We start from the raw sequence: 22777 nt of genomic DNA on the forward strand, positions 1-22777 counted from the left end.
AGTACTGACCCTCTGACAGTGCAGCATTCCCCGAGTACTGATCCTTTGATAGTTCAGGACTCCCTGTGTACTGATCCTCTGACAGTGCAGTACTCCCTCAGTACTGACCCTCTGACAGTGCAGCACTCCCTCAGTACTGACCCTCTGACAGTGCAGCACTCCCTCAATATTGACTGTCTGACAGTGCAGCAGTCCTTCAGCACTGACCCTCTGATAGTGCAGCACTCCCTCAGTACTGATCCTCTGGCAGTGCAGTGCTCCCTCAGTACTAACCCTCTGACAGTGCAGCATTCCTTCATTACTGACCCTCTGACACTGCAGCACTCCCTCAGCACTGACCCTCTGATAGTGCAGCACTCCCTCAGTACTGATCCTCTGGCAGTGCAGTACTCCCTCAGTACTATCCCTCTGACAGTGCAGCACTCCCTCAGTACTGACCCTCTGGCAGTGCAGCATTCCCTCAGTACTGACCCTCTGGCAGTGCAGCATTCCCTCAGTACTGACCCACTGATAGGGCAGCACTCCCACGGTACTAACCCTCTGGCAGTGCTGCACACCCTCAATACCGACTGTCTGACAGTGCAGCAGTCCTTCAATACTGACCCTCTGATAGTGCAGCACTCCCTCAGCACTGACCCTCTGATAGTGCAGCACTCCCTCAGTGCTAACACTCGGACAGTGTAGCACTCCCTCAGTGATGACCCTCTGATAGTGCAACACTCCCTCAGTTGTGACACTTCAACGATTGCAGCACTCCCTCATTAGGGTCCTCCGACAGGGCAGAACTACCTCAGTTCAGTCCCTCTGACAGTACAGCATTCTCTCAGTACTGGCTCTCTGACAATTGCAGCATTCCCTCAGTACTGACCCTCTGACAGTGCAGCACCCACTCAGTACTGTCCCAGCGACAGTGCCGCATTCCCTCAGTATTTTCCCTCTGACATTGCAACATTCCCTCAGTACGGTCCCTCTGACACTGTAACACTCCCTCGGCACCGTCCCTCTGACAGTGTAACACCCACTCAATACAGCACTCGGAATATCAGCCTGGAAAATGTGACCAAATCACTGGTTTGGGACTTGAAACCATGATAATCTAATTTGGAGGCAAGAGTGATAGCCACTGAGCCTTGGCTATCACTTAAGCAAGGATCCTGAAAGTCCTCTTTGGAAAATGCCACAGGTGAAGATCAGATTAGGAGACCAGTTGAAACCGAATGGACAACTCAACTAAGGGGTAAAACCCTGGATCCTTGGGTCAGTCAGCCATGTCTCTATCTTGAGTTCTGTAAGTATGACTGTTACAAGGTCCTACCGTCTTGTTACTTGCTTTCCCTTATAAACAGTAACTCTTGAAGAATTCAAGTTGCAACCATTTTTATTCAATTCAGATTATGGTTTCAGTAACAGGGTGGGCACTGGACTGATCATTAAGTTCATACCCCACCACAGCAGCCGGGGAAGGTAAATTTAGTTAATTAATCTAGAATCAGTCTCAGTAATGGAGACCACGGCTGGGACTTTGCGGCCCCATTGTGGCAGGACACGCCGCGGGAAATTTGTTGGCCCAGTCAAAAGTCCATTGACTTTCAACGGGACTGTACGATCCCAGTAGCTCACGGGGCTAGGAAATCCCACCCCATGTAACTGCTGGGTTGTTGCAAAAGTCCATCTGGTTTGTCCTTGAGAGAACAAAGTATGATGTCCTTACCCAGTCCAGGCCACATATAACTCCAGTCCCACAGCAAATATGCAGTTGACTCTTAGCTGCCCTCTGAGATGGCCTGGGAAGCCCTTCAGTTGTCAAGACAGTGGCTCCATCATCTTTTCTGGGGTAATTCGTGGTATAATTCTGACTTTACCAGAACTAATAGTGGATTGTCCAACTGCACCCCACCCCAAACCCATCTCACACCAAACCTGTACCGCCGCCATTCAAAAAGGTCACAGCTGACCTTTGACCTCCGCGTTACTTTCTCACCTAATCCCTTGACTCCCTGAGACTCCAAAAATCTATTGATCTCAGTCTTGAATACATTGAAGGGCCAAACATCCCCAGCTCTCTGATCATAGCTGATCACGCACTGTGCAGCAATGGGGGGAATGCTGCATAATCAAAGTTGCTTTCTTTTGGAAAGGATATTTAATCGTGGCCCCTGTCTGCACTCTTGCGTGTTTTCAAAAGGTGCCAAGATACTACTTTGAAGAAAAGCAAGGGAGTTATCCTTGGCGTCCTGGCCACTATTTACAAAGAACAACAAAGAACAAAGAAATGTACAGCACAGGAACAGGCCCATCGGCCCTCCAAGCCCGTGCCGACCATGCTGCCCGACTAAACTACAATCTTCTACATTTCCTGGGTCCGTATGCCTTTTTCCCATCCTATTCATGTATTTGTCAAGATGCCCCTTAAATGTCACTATCGTCCCTGCTTCCACCACCTCCTCCGGCAGCAAGTTCCAGGCACCCACTACTCTCTATGTAAAAAACTTGCCTCGTACATCTACTCTAAACCTTGCCCCTCTCACCTTAAAACTATGCCCCCTAGTAATTGATCCCTCTACCCTGGGGAAAAGCCTCTGACTATCCACTCTGTCTATGCCCCTCATAGTTTTGTAGACCTCTATCAGGTCGCCCCTCAACCTCCGTCGTTCCAGTGAGAACAAACCAAGTTTATTCAACCGCTCCTCAAAGCTAATGCCCTCCATACCAGGCAACATTCTGGTAAATCTCTTCTGCATCCTCTCTAAAGCCTCCACATCCTTCTGGTAGTGTGGCGACCAGAATTGAACACTATACTCCAAGTGTGGCCTAACTAAGGTTCTATACAGCTGCAACATGACTTGCCAATTCTTATACTCAATGCCGTATGCCTTCTTGACTACCTTCACCACCTGTGTTGCCCCTTTCAGTGACCTGTGGACCTGTACACCTAGATCTCTCTGACTTTCAATACTCTTGAGGGTTCTACCATTCACTGTATATTCCCTACCTGCATTAGAACTTCCAAAATGCATTACCTCACATTTTTTAAGACAATTTCAGAAGGTTAAAGGGCAATCAAACCAAGGTATTTAAAACAATAAAGGGAATCAATTCAGTAGCTGGCTAGTAACTGTCCTCTCTTGGGGAGGGTTGGGCAGGGGTTGTTGAAGTTTGAGCAGAATAATAGTACATACCCTAAAATTACAGCTTGGTCATTTAGGGGTAAAATGGGAAAGTACTTTTCACACAAAGGATAGTGGGAGACCAGAATTCTCTCTCACGAAAAAGGTGTGGATAGCGGAGTTAATTGGAACATTCCAGAGATGGATAGAGTTTTATTGAGCATATCCAGGAATATGGAGCAAAACCAGGGTACTGGAATTGAGGTACCGGTCAGCCAAGATAGCATCGAATGCTGGAACAGGCTTGAGGACTGAATGGCCTTCCCATGTTCCGTTGTTACAGCTGGATAATCCCCTGTGTCCCTTTTCCCCCAAATCTTCCCTTTTCAAACACTTTTCCAATGATACCACAGTCTCTGCTGCAATGGTCCCATGTTGTGAAACGTGTCAAGATGCGTAAGCAAGGATCACGCCGAACCAAAGACAATTTTCCTGCTATTAAGTCTAATGGCCTCAGATGCAATTGTACACCCACAGGCTCAGTAATAGGACTAAAGAAAACATAATAAATTACAACACCCATTAGAAAATCCCGCTACACATGTCTGTCGGCGGCATGGTGGCACAGTGGATCAGGGGCCCCTGGGTGGTCGGGCTCTGGGCAGGATGGCACCCTGTCATCTCCTATGCCACCCAGGCACCATGGCACCCAGGTGCCATCCTGGCAATACCAGGGTGCCCAAGTGACACTGCCAGGGTGCCAGGCTGGCAATGCCATGGTACCCAGGTAGCACCTTGCCCGTGCTTCAGATCGCGCCTGGGGGTGCTCTGCCCTTATGAGGTGGGATGTGGAGTACTCGATGACCCTCTAATTGGTCAGTTGGGGTGTTGGGGGGTGTGAGGTCCATAAGCATGGTGGGGGGGCGGCCTAGCGTTCACCATTTAAAAATGGCGTCGCGATCTCTTCCTGCACTGGCGAGCAGAGCTCGTTAATGCAGGAAATGAGCCCAAGTGTGGAATCGGCGGGACGTTCATCGCCAAGGCCCAGAAATGAAGCAGAATCCCGATTATTAGCGGAGTCATTCTTGGCACTGCAAGTGCCAGGAAATACCTGGCTAAACATGCCCAACACAGAATTCTGTTTAATTTCCGTTAAATCGCACCCATCATTTCAAAACGAAAAATCCATTTCCTGTGTCAGCCGTGATCCACAAGCTCAACTCTATGTCACAAGGTGATGGATTCATGTCTAGTCTGACACTTGCCATGCATTACCGAGGGTGTGCTAAACCATCAGAGGTGTCATCTTTCAGATGAGATATTAATCTGAGGGTCTATCAGGCCTTTCAGGTGAATTTTAACTCCGTGTCCTGGCCAATATTTATACTTCAGCCAACATCACTAAAACATTATTCCATTGCTGTTTGTGGGAACTAGCTGTGTGCAAATTGATTGCCACATTTCCCACATCATAAAAGTGACTATACCTGTAAATGGACTTTGATGGCTGCACTGTGCTTTGGGATGTCCTGAGGGCATGAAATAAAGGCAAATACTTCCTCTCCTTTCTGTCACTTACATATGGTCGGCAAGAAATTCAACTTGCACTCAAAACAGCCACAAAATGAGCAGAGCTGATTGGTCTGTGGCCAGCTGAAATGAGCTCTTCCATTGAATCCCTGTGGTAGTATGCATTAGGGGTCATGTGGGACTGTGAAGCCGTGATGTCATTGGCTGACAGAACCCGGGTCCTGGTTGGCCGTTGACCTCTAGCTCCGCCCTGAAGGCGGAGTATAAGAACCAGGAGTCCTCCCCCGCAGGCCAGTCTACTACTGAACTGTGGGGGAACAGTCACGCTTAATAAAGCCTCATCGACTTCACTCTATTCGTCTCTCGGAGTCTTTGTGCGCTACAATTTATTAAGCGTGACTAAAGGACTATGGAGCTCAGGATCATCCCGGAATGCCTGAGTGAACGCAGCAGCAGCTTTCAAGCACTGGCAGACTTGTTTCGAGGCCTACCTCAGAACGGCCCCCGGCCGGGTCACAGAAGACCAAAAACTACAGGTCCTGCACTCGAGGTTAAGCACGGAGATTTTCTCTCTCATCGAAGACGAAGAGGATTTCCAGACGGCGTTCGCAGCACTAAAAAGTCTCTATGTTCGCCCAGTAAACCAGATCTACGCTCGCTATCAACTCGCAACGAGACGGCAAAGTCCCGGAGAATCGATAGATGAATTCTACGCCGCGCTACTAATTTTGGGACGGGCCTGCAGCTGCCCGCCGGTGAACGCAAATGAACACACGGACATGTTAATGCGCGATGCTTTTGTGGCAGGTATGAACTCCTCCCAAATCTGCCAAAGACTTTTAGAAAAAGAGTCGCTAGGACTCTCAGAGGCACGGGCCCTAGCAGCCTCCCTGGACGTGGCCGCGCGAAACGCCCGCGCCTACGGCCCCGACCGCGCGGCAGCCCATTGGGCTCCGTACGCACCCATCGCGACAAACCCACCCCCCCCGGACACCCCACAGGCTTGCGCGGTTCAAACGCCAAGTCGCACTGGGGGAGCCCGCTGCTATTTCTGCGGCCAGGCGAAACACCCCCGGCAGCGCTGCACGGCCCGCGCAGCGATCTGTAAGAGCTGCGGGAAAAAGGGCCATTTCACGGCTGTGTGCCAGTCCCGGGAGGTCGCCGCTGTCCCAGGAGAACAGGGAGCCCTGCACGCCTTTTACGCTCCCCAACCCCCCCCAGCGCCCCATGTACGACCCGCAGGCGCAACCACTTTGGGTCCCGACCACTGCTCTCCCCGGAGAAGAGGGAGTTCTGCGCGTCTCTAACGCTCCCCAACCCCCCCCGCCCACGTCCCATGTATGACCCGCCGGCGCTACCACTTTGGGTCCCGGCCACCGCTGTCCCCAGAGAAGAGGGAGTCCTGCGTGTTCCTAACGCTCCCCAACCCCCCCAGCGCCCCATGTGCGACCCGCAGGCGGCGCCATTTTGGGTCCCGGCCACCACGAGGGGAGGAGGGGCGCCGCCATCTTGGACCACCCCAGACCTGTGCGACGCATGGGGGCGGCCATTTTGTCCACCCCCGCCGCCATCTTGTGACCCACCAGCCATGTGCGATGCATGGGGGCAGCCATCTTGTTCACTCCCGACGCCATCTTGGACGGCAACAACGGACCCCAGTGTCGACGGCTCCACGGGGTTCGAAGAAGACGCTCAACCATTACGACCACGTCTGGCTTCAATGACGCTGGACCAAGCACGGCCCCGGACGCTCACGACGACGACGACAACGGTGCTGATAAACGGGCACGAGACACCATGCCTGGTCGACTCCGGGAGCACGGAGAGCTTTATCCACCCCGACACGGTAAGACGCTGTTCTTTGACCATCCGTCCCAGCGCACAAAAGATTTCCCTAGCTGCAGGATCCCACTCCGTACAGATCAAAGGCTTCTGCATAGTTACCCTAACGGTGCAAGGGAGGGAGTTCAAAAACAACAGGCTCTACGTCCTTCCCCAACTCTGCGCCCCCACATTACTGGGATTAGACTTCCAGTGCAATCTACAGAGCCTAACCTTCAAATTTGGCGGCCCAATACCCCCACTCACTATCTGCGGCCTCGCAACCCTCAAGGTTCAACCCCCATCCTTGTTTGCAAACCTCACCCCGGATTGCAAACCCGTCGCCACTAGGAGCAGACGGTACAGCGCCCAGGACCGGACCTTCATTCGGTCCGAAGTCCAGCGGCTACTGAAGGAAGGCATAATCCAGGCCAGCAATAGTCCCTGGAGAGCACAGGTGGTAGTAGTAAAGACAGGGGAGAAGCAAAGGATGGTCATAGACTATAGCCAGACCATCAACAGGTACACACAACTAGACGCGTACCCTCTCCCCCGCATATCCGACATGGTCAATCGGATTGCCCAATATAAGGTCTTCTCCACCGTGGACCTCAAGTCCGCCTACCATCAGCTCCCCATCCGCCCAAGTGACCGCAAGTACACAGCCTTCGAGGCAGACGGGCGATTATACCACTTCCTAAGGGTCCCATTTGGCGTCGCAAACGGGGTCTCGGTCTTCCAACGAGAGATGGACCGAATGGTTGATCAACACGGGTTGCGGGCCACGTTCCCGTATCTCGACAATGTAACCATCTGCGGCCACGATCAGCAGGACCACGACGCCAACCTCCAAAAATTCCTCCAGACCGCTAAAGCCTTGAACCTCACGTACAACGAGGACAAGTGCGTTTTTAGCACCAACCGGCTAGCCATCCTGGGCTACGTAGTGCGCAATGGGATAATAGGCCCCGACCCCGAACGTATGCACCCCCTCATGGAATTTCCCCTCCCGCACTGCTCAAAAGCCCTAAAACGCTGTCTGGGGTTCTTTTCATACTACGCCCAGTGGGTCCCCCAGTATGCAGACAAGGCCCGCCCCCTAATACAGACCACGACCTTCCCTCTGTCGACAGAGGCTTGCCAGGCCTTCAGCCGCATCAAAGCGGATATCGCAAAGGCCACGATGCGCGCCATCGACGAGCCCCTCCCCTTCCAGGTCGAGAGCGACGCCTCCGACGTAGCTCTAGCGGCCACCCTTAACCAAGCGGGCAGACCCGTGGACTTTTTCTCCCGAAACCTCCACGCTTCAGAAATCCGCCACTCCTCAGTGGAAAAGGAAGCCCAAGCCATAGTGGAAGCTGTGCGACATTGGAGGCATTACCTGGCCGGCAGGAGATTCACTCTCCTCACGGACCAACGGTCGGTAGCCTTCATGTTCGATAATGCACAGCGGGGCAAAATCAAAAACGACAAGATCTTAAGGTGGAAGATCGAGCTCTCCACCTTCAACTACGAGGTCTTGTATCGTCCCGGAAAGCTGAACGAGCCGTCCGATGCCCTATCCCGCGGCACATGTGCCAACGCACAAATTAACCGCCTCCAAACCCTCCACGAGGACCTCTGCCACCCGGGGGTCACTCGGTTCTACCACTTTATTAAGTCCCGCAACCTCCCATACTCTTTGGAGGAGGTCCGTACAGTCACAAGGAACTGCCACATCTGCGCAGAGTGCAAACCGCATTTTTTCAGGCCGGATGGTGCGCACCTGATTAAGGCTTCCCGCCCCTTTGAACGCCTTAGTCTGGATTTCAAAGGACCCCTCCCCTCCACCGACCGCAACACATACTTCCTTAATGTGGTGGACAAGTACTCCCGCTTCCCATTCGCCATCCCCTGCCCTGACATGACCGCGGCCACAGTCATTAAAGCCCTGAACACCATATTCACACTGTTCGGTTGCCCCGCATACGTCCACAGCGACAGGGGGTCCTCCTTCATGAGTGACGAGCTGCGCCAGTTCCTGCTCAGCAACGGTATAGCCTCGAGCAGGACGACCAGCTACAACCCCCGGGGGAACGGGCAAGTAGAGCGGGAGAACGGCACGGTCTGGAAGACCGTCCTACTGGCCCTACGGTCCAGGGACCTCCCAGTTTCACGGTGGCAGGAGGTCCTCCCGGACGCCCTCCACTCCATCCGGTCACTACTGTGTACTAGCACTAACCAAACGCCTCATGAGCGCCTCCTTGTCTTCCCCAGGAAGTCCTCCTCTGGAACGTCGCTGCCGACCTGGCTGGCGGCCCCAGGACCCATCTTGCTCCGAAAACATGTGCGGGCGCACAAGTCGGACCCGTTGGTCGAAAGGGTTCACCTCCTTCACGCGAACCCGCAGTACGCTTACGTGGAGTACCCCGACGGCCGACAGGACACGGTCTCCCTGCGAGATCTGGCGCCCGCCGGCAACACACACACCCCCCCGACACCAATCACCCCCTCCCTGCCATCGCCGCACCCCACGACCGCCCCCTTCCCAGGAGGATCGGTCCTCCTCCCAGGCCCGACCAGGAGTGAAGCCCAAGCTGAAACCGTAAGGCTCCCGGAGACGACAACACCGGAACAAGCACCACCACCACCACCGGGGCCGAGGCGATCTACACGGACGACCAGATCGCCCGACCGACTCGTGGCGTCGATCTAACACTACACTATGTGGACTTTTAACGAGAACATTTTGTCTTTTTCTCCTGACGATTACTGTAAATAGTTCGAAACAAAAAAAAAAACCTTGTACATACTGTAATAACATGCGAAAGTTTTCCTCCCAGGACCAGCCTTGTAAACCCTTACCACCATGCGAAGCATCACCCCGCCGGGTTCATTTTTAACAAGGGGTGAATGTGGTAGTATGCATTAGGGGTCATGTGGGACTGTGAAGCCGTGATGTCATTGGCTGACAGATCCGGGGTCCTGGTTGGCCGTTGACCTCTAGCTCCGTCCTGAAGGCGGAGTATAAGAACCAGGAGTCCTCCTCCACAGGCCAGTCTACTACCGAACTGCGGGGGAACAGTCACGCTTAATAAAGCCTCATCGACTTCACTCTATTCGTCTCTCGGAGTCTTTGTGCGCTACAATCCCTAAAGTTCAGAAGAAGGCCATTCGGCCTATCAAGTCTGTACTGACCCTCCCAAAAGAGCACGCTATCTAGGCTCACTCGCCCACTCAATCCCCACAACCCAGCACATTAAGCATGGACAATTCACCTAACCTGCACATCTTTGGACTATGGGAGGAAACCAGAGCACCTGGAGGAAGCCCACGCAGGCACAGGGAGGACATCCAAACATCACACAAGTCACCCAAGGCCAGAATCGAACGTGAGTCCCTGGTGCTGTGAGGCAGCAATGCTAACCACTTTGCCACCATGCCACATTCATTTTGGTCTAACTGAAATGTTATTGGCCAGCAGTAGGGGGGGCAGATGCTATAATCCTGTAGGTCCAGAGGAGGGAAACCAGTCAGTTATTAATCCAAGAGTCACCTTTAGACCATCTTGGTTAAAAGAAAAGGCACACTTCCTTTTCTGACCGTTGTCAGGATTTTTAGGGCAATCTGACAGCCTCTTTTACATAATAATAATATTTATTACTGTCACAAGTAGGCTTACATTAACTGCAATGAAGTTACTGTGAAAATTCCCTAGTCGCCACACTCTGGCACCTGTCCCGATATACTGAGGAAGTGTTCGGAATGTCCAATTCACCTATCAAGCACGTCTTTCGGGACTTGTGGAGGAAACCGGAGCACCCGGAGGAAACCCGCGCAGACACGACGAGAATGTGCAGACTCCGCACAGACAGTGAGTCAAGCCAGGAATCGAACCAGGGACCCTGGCACTGTGAAGCCACGGTGCTAACCACTGTGCCACGAGCCTAGTTTTTAAAATTCTCAAACTGCTAAGGTGGGATTTGAACTCACTTTCTAAGATAGGGAATAAGAAACAGGAGCTGGTGTACCCTCCCCCACCAGCCATTAAAGTCATGAGTGATTTACCTCAACTCATCTAATCCCCATAACTCTTAAGAGACCAAAAATCCACTGATCTGAAATATACAAATAAATATACAATGGAGCACCCAGAACTCTGAAATAGATAGTTCCAAAAAACAACCTGTTGAGCGAAGAAAGAAACTAGAAAATACTGAAGCAAAATGCTCAACTTGGAAGAGTTAATTTCAGTGATTTAGAAGGGACCCGGCACAGGTAGATTGGACAAGATGATTACAGAGTGAGGCAATAATGGGAACTGCAGGTGATTCTGGGTAGAGATAATGTTGAATAACCCATGTATAACCCGGGCATATTCAGTTGAACAGAAAAAGCACAGCTTCCAAATTAATTGTGGATGACACTGGAAATACAAATGAAAATAAAACAGGAAACTCATGACAGTTAATATGTAGGAAGTTTATAGAAAGCAGAGCAGGGAATTGAAAAAAGTTAACAAGATAGGCAAAGAGCAATCACAAGGAGAGATTTGCGGGCAGCGTTATATTCAATGATGAAATATTTTATCAACGTAAAGTATAAGCTTTAGAAAACTGTTGGGTCCATTGAGGATTCAAAGGGAAATCTTCATGTTGAGGTAGGGGACATGGTGAAATATAAAATGAATATCTTACATCTGTCTTCACAAAGGAAGTGGATAATGTGAATGTCACACAAATCGAGGAGGGGCAAATTATAATTCCAATTCCAATTCTCTTCCCGTACCTGCTGATGCAGTAAGGCAGACTTTCATCCATTTCCATGGCTAATAATTCCCGGAACAGGTCACTAGTCTGCCACCAGGGATTACAGCTTGAAGGGCATCACTCCACATCAAGCATGGTTGATCAGGGGTCTCTCCCACTCTTACCGCCAGCCATTGGTGTGTTGGAAGGATTTGTAGGTTGACACTCAATCTGTTTGGCCACGTTATGAACACACCTTCCTTGGCCAAGTCCTGGGGTGGTACTCGAACCCGGAACTTCCAGCTCAAAAGCAGGAACACGACCCATTGTGCCACAAGATCTCCCCAGGGTGTTATAAACAGGATATTAATACAGAAGACACACTAAAAAGATCAGCATTTTTGAACGTTCGGAAGTTACCTGGCCCGTATGGAATGCATCTTAAGTTAATGAAAGAAGCAGAGGCATTGGTCAAAATCTTTCAATACGCATTGGATACAGGAGTAGTGCCATGTGATCTAGAATCAGATACCGGAAGCTGAAGTATGAAGCTTGCATATGACACAAAACATAGCAAAGCTTTAGACCATGATGCAGCCAGTTGTAAGTTTTTGGCTGCTACGACAGGATGGTGAAATATTCAGAAGCAAGGCAGATGGAATTCAATGTGGAGACGTGTGAAACAATGTACTTTGGGAGCATTAATGTGGAAAGGCATAATTCTATAAATGCCTGATTTTTAAAGTGGTAATGAGCACAGAGACCTTGGTGTTCATACAGAGGGGCATACCAATTCCCGTTAATTAATCAAAAGATAAGTGATTTCTCAGCCCAGTTCTGCCTCATACTCGGTCTCGCAAGAAGGCTCTGAAAGCTCAAGATTTTTAACAGTCCATCTGTGCATGCGTGCCAAGTGCCAAGTTTGGGCCTGTCAATGGCCAACTGGTCGGTCCTGCTCACACATGCACCCAGAGAGAGAGTCAGGGTGCGATTCAGCGGGCACAAGTTAAATATGCTGAGCGGCGCAGTTGTCAGGGTGATTTTCGGTGGCTGCAGCGCCGATAAACACCCCGTTATTCAACGGCACTCTGCCTTTTTTTTGGCCTCTCCGCTGAGGCCGCAGGAGTTCCTGCTGGTGAGCTGGAGCTCGCCAGCAGGAAAGGCTCCTCACAGACTGGGGCACCATTTTGACTGGCTGCCCTCGATCTTTCCCTCACCCTCCCTTTCAGGCCCCTCCCTTTTTGTGACCCTCCTCACACCCCTCCAATCCCCCCCCCCATACATCGCAAGGTCCCCCAGGCCTGGCTCCTGGCAGTGCCAACCATGACACCTGGGCACTCTGGCAGTGCCCCAGCATTCTGACAGTGCCACCCAGGCACCCTGACAGTACCAGGGTGGCACTGTCAGGGTGCCAGGCTGGCAGTGCCAAGGTGCCTGGGTGCCAGGGGGAGTGCCAGGGTGCCACCGTGCTTTGTCCCTGACCACCTGGGGGTCTCCAATGGCCTGGGAAACTCCCCCAAGTGCCGTTACTCCTGCTCCACGTTTGTGTGGACCAGTACTGAATGGCACCCTGGCAAGATCTCCTATTCGCGGCTGGTGAGTCCCGGGCACAAGGTGAATCCAGCATCCGGGTATTTATTCAGATCTGGATCTCGCTCTCAGATCGTGCTGGGTGACGTGAGTTGAGTGACTCGGTCCGCCATCTGGCGCAGAGCCTGATTTTGGGCTTGCACGCAATTCACCTGTTGTAGCGAGGGGTTGCTGAATTGCACCCCCAATTGCAGAGGAAATCGGAACTGGGGCCTCCTGAAGCCGAATATTTTAGCAAGCCTCAATCCTGAAGCTGCCTTGTTGTCCTAAGCAGCTTGGGACTGAAGTTGTTGTTGATGTGTTGGTCTCTGAGATTGCATCCTGCTGGGATCTTGGCACCTTTGGCTATGCTTTGCTTTATAATTAACCTGCAATGCATAACATTGTAGATAGCTCCTTTAATTGTTAACCTCAGTGGTAATTTGCAGTAGTGCTGCCAGAAATCAATCGGTGCGCTTAAATTGTGGATTGATTGCTACTTTAATCACAATAGTATTTTGTTAGTTCATGGTAGCTGCGTTTTAACCTCAATATTAATCCATGATAGCTACTAGTACAGTTAGTGAGTTGAAACTTTAGTGCTACACATGAGTCAATTGTGGATTGATTGCTACTTTAATCGCAGTAATGATTCATGGCTTCTTGATGGTTGCACCACATGTGATTCAGGCAGAGGACAGGGAAGGCTGGCAGTAACCCCCAGACCAGGCAAAGCAGACAGCAAAGCAGCTTTATGCTCCAGATTTGCAAAGTAACATGTGTTGATATGTCCCACTCCTGGTTTGCTCTCCAGTGAGCCCTCCAATTGCAGTCACGAACAAGACCAATCGAGTGCACCCGCACAAACGTCTTGCAGCCCACCCACTTTTAGGGAGACTTTGGCTGCAGAACTGTCAATCAAATAGAATATTCCCCAAAAACCTGGCTGAAACTCCCCAAACCAGAGATACTATCGGCTGGTAAACGTGAACTTCTGGCTGTGGAGGCAGAATACAGAGCTGATAACAGGCCGATCGAAATTTTAAAACATTTTTGTAAAGTATTTTCAAATGCAGTAATATGGGCCGCGATTTGACGACCATGCAAGCTGCAGGTGCAAATCTCGTAATGGCCGCTAAATCTCACGAGAAGACAAAAACTAGATATGCACCAATGAAATCTCAGTTCGGGATCTTCTCCTCCCCCTCCCCCCCTTCCATGTCCAGGGAGGACGCGAGCCTGATTAGCATATATTCACACAGGTTATAATATAATTAGCAGACTTGATGCCACTACCTACACCCTCAACGTATTTTCCTACCCAGCCATGGTGATGTCAAAGTTGAAACCAGTCGTGATGACTATACTGGGGGCGCATGGATACGCATGGAATTTTCATTTCCTTTCATTTATAGCCCCCGGGTGGTGAGGGACATGCCTGGAAAGTCCCCTGGCATTGCCCCCTGGCACTGTGCCTGGGCGGGATCTCTGGCGAGTCTCAATGGGAGAGTTCCCCTTCTGTGTGGTGGGGGAAGGGGCGCACCCCGCTGCCTGTGAGGTGAGGGGTGGCCAAATTCTGCGAGGGGAGGGAGATGTCTGTGAGGGGTGGGTGTCAGAAAGTCTGGTCTGAAAACCTGGCTGTGCATCTGGAGAGCTACATGCCAGTTTTCATCCTGAACCTGACACTCTGACAAATTATGGGACAATTCCACCCATGTTTTTGAAGAGTTCTGACCTGCTAATAAAATGAATTAGATTACATAAGACATTACATAAGTTCATAAGATATAGGAGCAGAATTAGGACATTAGGCCCACCGCCATTCTATCATGGCTGATATGTTCCTCATCTGCTACATACAATGTTACAGACCAAAAGCTGGATTTATGAGCTTCGTAAACCAACCGTCAATCTATATTGGTTCATGAGTTTTTCAGAAAGTAACTAATGATGGTTGGTCATTTCAAAATCATTAGTTTAAGTGTGACTATCATTTTGTAGTTTGAATTCATACGTTCTTAAGCATTTTCTGCTCAAATTGATGGTAGCCACTTCGATAAAATTTAAACCAGTATTATTGGAAAACAGCCAGATTAGTTCAGTAAACATCCTTAATTGTGAGACACTTAAAGTATAAGTAATTCACTGATCAATATTTTATAAAGACTGAAAATATAATTTGGAACACAAAAGTTTATAACTTTTGTAATTATAAACATTATTAACACTAGTTGTTAATACAGATTTTTATAGTACTGTGAGAATAGGATTATTGTGGCTTCTCAGGCCACAGAATAAAGAGATAACGGTGGAAATTCTCCATCTATTCACGCCGATGGATTTTCCGGTCCCACTGCAGTGAATGGAGTTTTGACTGAGCGCCAAACTATCTGTTCTCGTTGCCAACAGTGGCAGGGTGAACTCGGATTGGAGTCCGGGCCCACATGATTGTTAACCTTGACTAGAGGAACTGAATAGGCCCTTTTCGTAAGGGATCTCAATTCCAAATGACAGACAGCCATGTTGACAGTCAAGCCTCCCTCAAGATAAGAGATGTAGTTTGAGAAGAAGCATTGGCTTAAAGATGGGACGATGTGCGTAATTAGCTAAAAAAAAAAACAATGGGCTAATCCTTATTTCATTATTGACAAGTTATAGACAAATTGGCTATTTTCCAACAATTGGCTAAGATGGGCTTTCAATATTTTAAAGTATAAGAAAGGGGTCTCGAGAAGCCATTTTGGGTTAGGACTGGCAGAGAGGGCAGAGGCAGACAGACAGACAGAGAAAGGCAGAGTGAGGTGTGAAGAGAGATGTAAAGAGAAAGAGGTGGGTAGCGAGGGGGAGAGAGATGTTTACGAGAGGTAGAGGCAGTGAATAAGAGAGGGGGGAGAGAGATGTTTACAGAGAGGTGCTGAGAGCTGTCCTTGATGTTTCCAGAGTTGTCACTTCACGATTTGATCTGGGAAGGGTGGTGGAAATCTGTTCAATTGTTAAAGTGAAGCTTTCTCCTTTTACTGTCAACTACTGCTAATTTCTGTTAATTGACGCATTGCTGTTTTATCTTTCTGACTGGTTACCTTTTTAATGGCTAAGAAACTTTCTGAATTCACCATTTAAAGTGTTCATTCTGCCATATGGTTAAGTCTCCAGAACCTTCTGTGATTTATGATTGGGTCAATATTTATCCCTCAATCAATACCACAAAGCAGATGATCTGGTCGTTAGCACTTTTCTGTTTGTGGGATCGTGCTGTTCATAATTGGCTGCTGCACTTCCTACATTACAACAATGACTATGCATCAAAAGTACTTAATTGACTGTAAAATGCTTTGAGATGCCTGGTGATGCCTTATATAGAATGGCACTATATAAATGTGAGGTTTTTTTCAAGCTAGAAGCTGCATGTATTCATACTCACGACCCTGTCCTCTGCAGCCAAAAGGTATTTGTCCAGGTATTGTGCCTTTTCTGAATTAAACAAGAGCAGGGGGACAATACATTCTCCCCGGCAATGCCTCGATCAATCAGAGTGAACTTGCCAACCAATCAGCACCCTTTCTTTCAAGCAGGATACATTGTTGCTCTCTTTGAAATTTGACATTCTTGCATCTGCCCTGAAGCTTTGGCAGAATGTCTATTCTTTCTGCAATACTTAAGTTTTGTGCTACCAAGCGATTATCCCTTTGTATATTTTTTGTGGATTCCTAGTCAGCAAAATTACCACTTCACTGCACTGCCTGCTTCTGAAATGCTACAGACAGTCATTTTTTATTCCTGCAACTTGGGAAAAATAAAAAGAACTTGGCATTCCAGCTTATGCAGAGCAAGTTTAGTCAGAATCTCTTTAGACTGTGTAGCTCTTGTCTACTGATCACTGTTATTTTCTTTAGATCCTCAAATGGGGAATCATTCAGTTTCCAAATTACATTTGAGCAGAATGGCCCTCCGTTTGATGATATATATGGAAAATTAAATCAAAATGACACGTTCAATTAGCACTTAACAATCTGAGCACACGTTAGACTCAGAAAAAAATTGTTAAATAATCCGGGCGTGACAGTTTTCTGCTGAATTTCAGAACGTTATGCTGCACTGGAGTAATCATTGCTCCTTCTAGCACATGGGAACTTGACAGTTAGATTTTCTGTAATTTTCACGATGTATTGACATTTTCCTTCCTTGTTATATAAAGACGATCAACATTTTGGCAGCCATCATTTCCAGATTGTACTAAACGTTTTCTTCAGAAACTTCAAACCGTCAATCGTCACCTCTTCACAGAATTCTAAAATAATTTTACGGTTAAATTGAAAGTACGCACTCTGCGATCAAAGTTGCAGAGTGACTTCAAGGCATAAGGTTCATTGTCAAGTTCAGCAACAATCAGACAACTTTGGACCTTCAGTCTCATAGTTGGATATGTAATTTCCATAATGAGAATCACTTGTTCCAATGTGTGTGTCCTGTACTGATGGATAGCCCACATTTCCCCCATTTCTAATCAGTGATGCAATCCTATCCAACAATTGAAAGGAAATATATCAGAATGTCAGGACGAAGCACGAGCACAAAGAATAAACCCTCGTATTCTTAGATTCTTTCACTTTCCTCAGGAAAAAATGCCTTTTCCTGGCAGGGTTATTCCTTTGCTGAAGGCCATCTGATTGAGGTAGTCATGAGTGGGTCCCATTGTGCGATGGCCCTAATATAAAAAAACAGAAAAAGCTGGAAAAACGCAGCAGGTCAGGCAGTGTGGAGAGAGAAACAGAGTGACAGGAACAGAGTTTATGACATATTGGACTTGAAAGGTTAACTTTATTTCTCTCTCCTCAGGTACTGCCCGACCTGCTGAGTTTTTCCAGCACTTCCTGTTGTTATTTTAGGTTTCCAGCATGCGCAGTATTTTGCTTTTATTTAAGTGTTTCAGTCCAATCCTGACTCCCCAGGGCTGGATTTTATGTCCTCCCCCATGAGGGGTTATATGGCAGGGAAGGCATACAATCGGCTGGGATAGTAGCAGGTGAGGGCCCCACCACATTCTCACCTCCTCCCCGATGAAGTCTGTAGTGGGAAGGCTCATGATCTGCCTTCCTATCCTGCTGCCAATTGAGGTTCTTAAAGAGCAATTAATGCCCAATTAAGGGCACCCTCCAGTCGTTGCTGGTATTAACCCAGTGGTAGGCAGGCCTTTTGCTACGTGGACAGCATGACATGCAAACCTGTGCTTGTGGGGCCTGCTCAGTGGATCCATTGATCAAAGGCACTCAGTGCTTGATTGGGGGTCCAACATAGAGAATGTGGGCCCTTGCTGAGCGCCAGCCTATACCCCTGCTGCTGACCTCCCCCAACTCACAAATCTCTTCCCACCATTCTCTCTGGCCTGGGTGCCTTTGCGATCCAGACCCTCTGATGGGTGTCATTCCAGCAGAAGCCACCACCTCCCCCAGTGGCACTGCTGAACAAAAGAGCGTCCAGCCTCCAATTGGTCAGCAGCTCTCAGTAGGTGGGACTTCTGACCACCAGGGTCCTGATTGAAGACCAACTGGTGGCCTGTTAATTGCGAGATTGGCTCATGATTTGGCAGACCTTCCCCAAAGGAGGCAACATGGGTCTTGTGAGGATATATAAACTCATTGAGTCTGAGGGAATGGTAGCTCCCCACAACTAACTTAGCAGTATTAAAACCTCTGGCAGACTGCCCATATTGATAAATAGAACACTTCTTTAAAAATGTTAAGAGGCAGTGGTAGTGACCCCACGAAAGTGTGAACCCAGCACACTCTGAATAAAGCTGGACAAACCATGTGCCTCAACCGGAAGAATGAAATGCTACCATGTGTTTATACTGGATGGAAGTGTCTACACTTACCATCCCGTTGGTCTCTGATGAATAATCACTGTTGGGAGTGGATCATTTACCTCACCTTGTACTTGATGATTTTTGTACATGGATATCTTCCCTCCCATTCCAGGGTGTCATAGTAGCACAGTGGTTAGCACAGTTTCAGGGTCCCAGGTTCGATTCCTGGCTTGGGTCACTGTCTGCGCGGAGTCTGCACGGAGTCTGCACGTTCTCCCCATGTCTGCGTGGGTTTCCTCCTGGTGCTCTCGTTTCCTCCCACAATACAAAGATGTGCAAGTTTTGGTGGATTGGCCATGCTAAATTGCCCTTTGTGTCCAAAAATGGTTTGGTGGGGTTACTGGGTTAAGGGAATAGGGTGGAGGTATGGGCTTAATTAGGGTGCCCTTTCCAAGTGCCAGTGCAGACTTGATGGGCCGAATGGCCTCATTCTCCACTCTAAATTCTATGATTCTATGAAGATAGTGTCAATCCTAGCATCACCACATTGTACTCCTTGACAGAGTCGCACCTTCTATCTCTGAGCTGGGAGGGATTTTAACCTAACTGACCAAATGGGATAACCCTGAGATTGGGTGGAACATGGAAACGGAGCAGCAGGAGTCAGCCATTTGTCCCTTTGAGCCTGTTCCACAATTCAATAATGTTGTGGCAGACCTGGTTGTGGGCTCAGCTCTACTTTCCTGTCTGCAGTCCCCATCCCCCTCCCCCTCACCCCCACAATAACCCTTGCCAAAAGAAACTCTGTCTAACTGTCCTGAATAAAATCAAAGACCCAGCTTCCATTACTCTCTATGGAAGCAAATTCCACAGACTGACAACCCTTTGGCAGAAAACATTTCTCCTTATCTCTATATTAAAAGGAAATCCTCTTATTTTTAAACTATGTCCCGAGGTTTAGTCTTTCCCACAAGAGGAAACGTTCCCCTGGTATCCACCCAAATAAGTCCCCTCAGGATCTAATATATTTCAATCATGATCACCTCTCATTCTTCTAAACCCCAACCTGTTTAACCTTTCCTTGTAAGACAACTCATCCCAGGAAGAGTCCAGTACACCTTCTCTGAACTGCTTCTAAAGCAATTACAACCTTTTTTAAATAAGGAGTCCAAACCTGCATACAGTACTCCAGATGTGGGGCAGGATTTTCCTGTGCGGGGACCAAATCCCCACGCCAGCGGGAAAACCAGCACAAACCACTCCGGCGTCACCAGCCTCCAAAAGTGAATTCTCCGCACTTCCGGGGGCTAGGTGGACGCTGGAGTGGTTGGCGCCGCGCCAGCCAGCGCTGAAGGGACTGCACGAGTTAGCACATGCGCCGAAGGGCTGGCGTGATCTCGCGCATGCGCAGAACCGCCGGCATGGTTCTGCGCATGTGTAGACCAGCCGGCGTATTCTGGCGCATGCTCAGGGGGTTGTCTTCACCGCGCCTGCCATGGTGGTGTCCTACAGGGGCCAGTACAGAAGGAAGGGCCATGCCCCCATGGGGGGCACCCCGGGGTCGGAATCCCCCCGCCCCCCCCCCCCCCCGAGGACCACACCAGCCGACTTACCTGCCAAGTCCCGCCGTGTGGGACCATGTCTAATCCACGCCGACAGGACTGGCCAGAAATGGACGGCCGCTCGGCCCATCGGGGCCCGGAGAATTGCCAGGGGGGGGGGGGGCGCTGCCAATGGCCCCCGACTGGCATGGCGTGATCCCCGCCCCCGACCGAGAACCGGCGCCGGAGAATTCGGCAGCCGGCGTCGGGGCAGGGGGTGGTATTTGTGCCACCCCCCCCCGGGGATTCGCCGACCCGGCGTGGGGTCGGAGAATCCCGCCTGTGATCTCAACAAGCCCTTGTACAGCTGCAGTAAGACTTCATAGAATCATTGAACCCCTACAGTACAGAAGGAGGCCATTCGGCCCATTACGTCTGCACCGACCCTCCGATCGAGCACTCTACCCAGGCCCGCTCCACTGCCCTATCCTCCCGGAACCCCACCCAACCTTTGGACACTAAGGAGAAATTTAGCATGGCCAAACCACCTAACCTGCATATCTTTCTGCTGTGAGAGGAAACCGGAGCACCCGGAGGAAACCCATGCAGATACGGGGCGAAAGTGCAAACTCTACATAGACAGTCACCCAAGTCTGGAATTGAACCCTGGCACTGTGAGGCAGCAGTGCCAGCCAATGTGCAATCATGCCACCCCAAATTCATTCTTTACTTCCTTATTTTTACATTCTATTCCTCTTGCAATAAATGGCAATGATCCATTTGCCATGCCAATCAATTGCTCTAGCTGCAAACCAACATACTAACTTTATGTGAATCAAAGTGGATTGCTAATCCGAGGGGCTGGTTTAGCACAGTGGCCTAAATAGCTGGCTTGTAATGCAGAACAATGCCAGCAGCGTCGGTTCAATTCCCGTACCGTACCACCCCGAACAAGTGCTGGAATGTGGCGACTAGGGGCTTTTCACAGTAACGTCATTGAAGCCTACTTGTGACAATAAATGATTATTATTATTAATTCCCACTCCAAACCTGAGCACAAAAATCCAGGCTGACACACCCCACCCTTTCTCCCTACTCCTGTGCCAGTACTGAGGGGGTGCTGTACTGTCAGAGATGCCATCCTTCAGATGATATATCAAATCTTGTCCTCACCTGCTCTTTCAGGTGGATCCCATGACACTATTTTGAAGTAGAGCAGGGGAGTTCTCCCCAGTGTCCTGGCCAATATGTATCCCTCAGTCGACATCACAAAAACAGATTCCCCACTAATTATCACATTGCTGTTTGTGGGAGCTTGCTATGCACACATTGGGAGCCACATTTCCTACATTACAATAGTGATATCTCTTCACAAAGTACATCCGAGACTGTAAAGCACTTTGGGGCAATTTGTGCTCAAGAAAAGCACGATATAAATGCAAGTCTTTTCTCCTTTCATTTATATCCTGTCCAATATTGCTCTCCAGTGATTTAGGTGGTGTCATTTCAATCGCGGTCCACCCAATTCCATCATTTCCCAATTAATATTTCCCCCTGTGTAACCAATGAAGAATTATCCCGAGATAGATGAAAGCTCCCAAGTGCCAGTGTTACCTCTGCCAGTGGATGCCAATGGGCAATGGGCTTTCGAGGGTATGCCAACATTTCATTCCAGTGATCTCGTCCAAGCCCTTCGGCATCTTGTCCTACTCGGTTTACCCCAATAACTTCATTGTGACCGACTCTGCAGATGGGAAGAAGAAACTTATTGTTAGAAAGCAGGAATGTAACAGTGAGGTGAAAGGCAGGAGCCACACAATGTGAAAGAAAAAATATCCTTCTTAAAGTTATACATTTTTGGATATTGCTGAAAAGAGAGACATTTATTGAAGTTTTTTGTCTTGCACTCATCAGGACAATCAGTGCCGATTGTTTGGAAAGTCATCTCTGATTGGTCTCGTCATTGCCATGGAGAAAGCAACAGGGAACTAAAGGCTCCTCAACCTCATAGATAATTCAAAACAGCCAGAAAACTTGAATGTGTTCCCTTTATCTTCCAGAGAACAGGTCTCTGTGTATGGAAGTATGTTGCTTATTGCAAGTGTAAATGAGCCATGTTTTGAGCTGCACTGATTATCTTAAGTCCATTGTTAGTGTAGCTATTAGCGCACTCAGGATTGTTCAGCAAGTGCTGACCACTCACGGAATCATGTCTAACAGCAGACATTTTGTTTTGTGTTTTGCAACCATGGGTTAGTTGAGTACAGTCTGTACTCTGCCTCTTATCAACAACCAATGGAACAGACTGTTTGATTTGTTCAGCCAATCATTGGACGTATGGCCTGCGCACCTGGCATCTGGCAGTGACATTCAACACAACATTGCTCAATTGTATGGGAGTGTACATCTTTCTGAACTCACAGAAGCATCCTATTAGTAGAAAATACCACTCATATGACCGCTGTATAGTGGCAGCATGAAACGGCTTGCTTAACCAGTGGTTAATGTTCTCTCCTATAAAACGTTATGGTCATTTGAAATTTGACATTTTTGCATTTGTTCTGATGGGGTAAGATGAAAAGCTTCAGCAACTTGTCTCTCTTTTCAGCCAGATTCACCAAGTGTTTCAATCCCAGTTGATGTTATAACTGGATGGGAAAATCCCAGAATGGAATCCTG

At 49.0% G+C, this 22777-nt stretch overlaps 1 protein-coding gene across 3 annotated transcripts in view; it reads right to left on the minus strand.

The window, feature by feature from the left end:
* syt10 (synaptotagmin X) overlaps positions 1-22777 on the minus strand; it is a 152560-nt gene that overhangs the window by 9725 nt on the left and 120058 nt on the right. For all 3 annotated transcript variants that reach the window (XM_072484856.1, XM_072484857.1, XM_072484855.1), the window contains exon 6: positions 21713-21842. In XM_072484856.1, the coding sequence (XP_072340957.1) occupies positions 21713-21842 (130 nt within the window). The remainder of the gene's footprint in view (positions 1-21712; positions 21843-22777) is intronic.

Source organism: Scyliorhinus torazame, chromosome 19 (genome assembly GCF_047496885.1).
Source record: "Scyliorhinus torazame isolate Kashiwa2021f chromosome 19, sScyTor2.1, whole genome shotgun sequence".
NCBI lineage: Eukaryota > Metazoa > Chordata > Chondrichthyes > Carcharhiniformes > Scyliorhinidae > Scyliorhinus > Scyliorhinus torazame.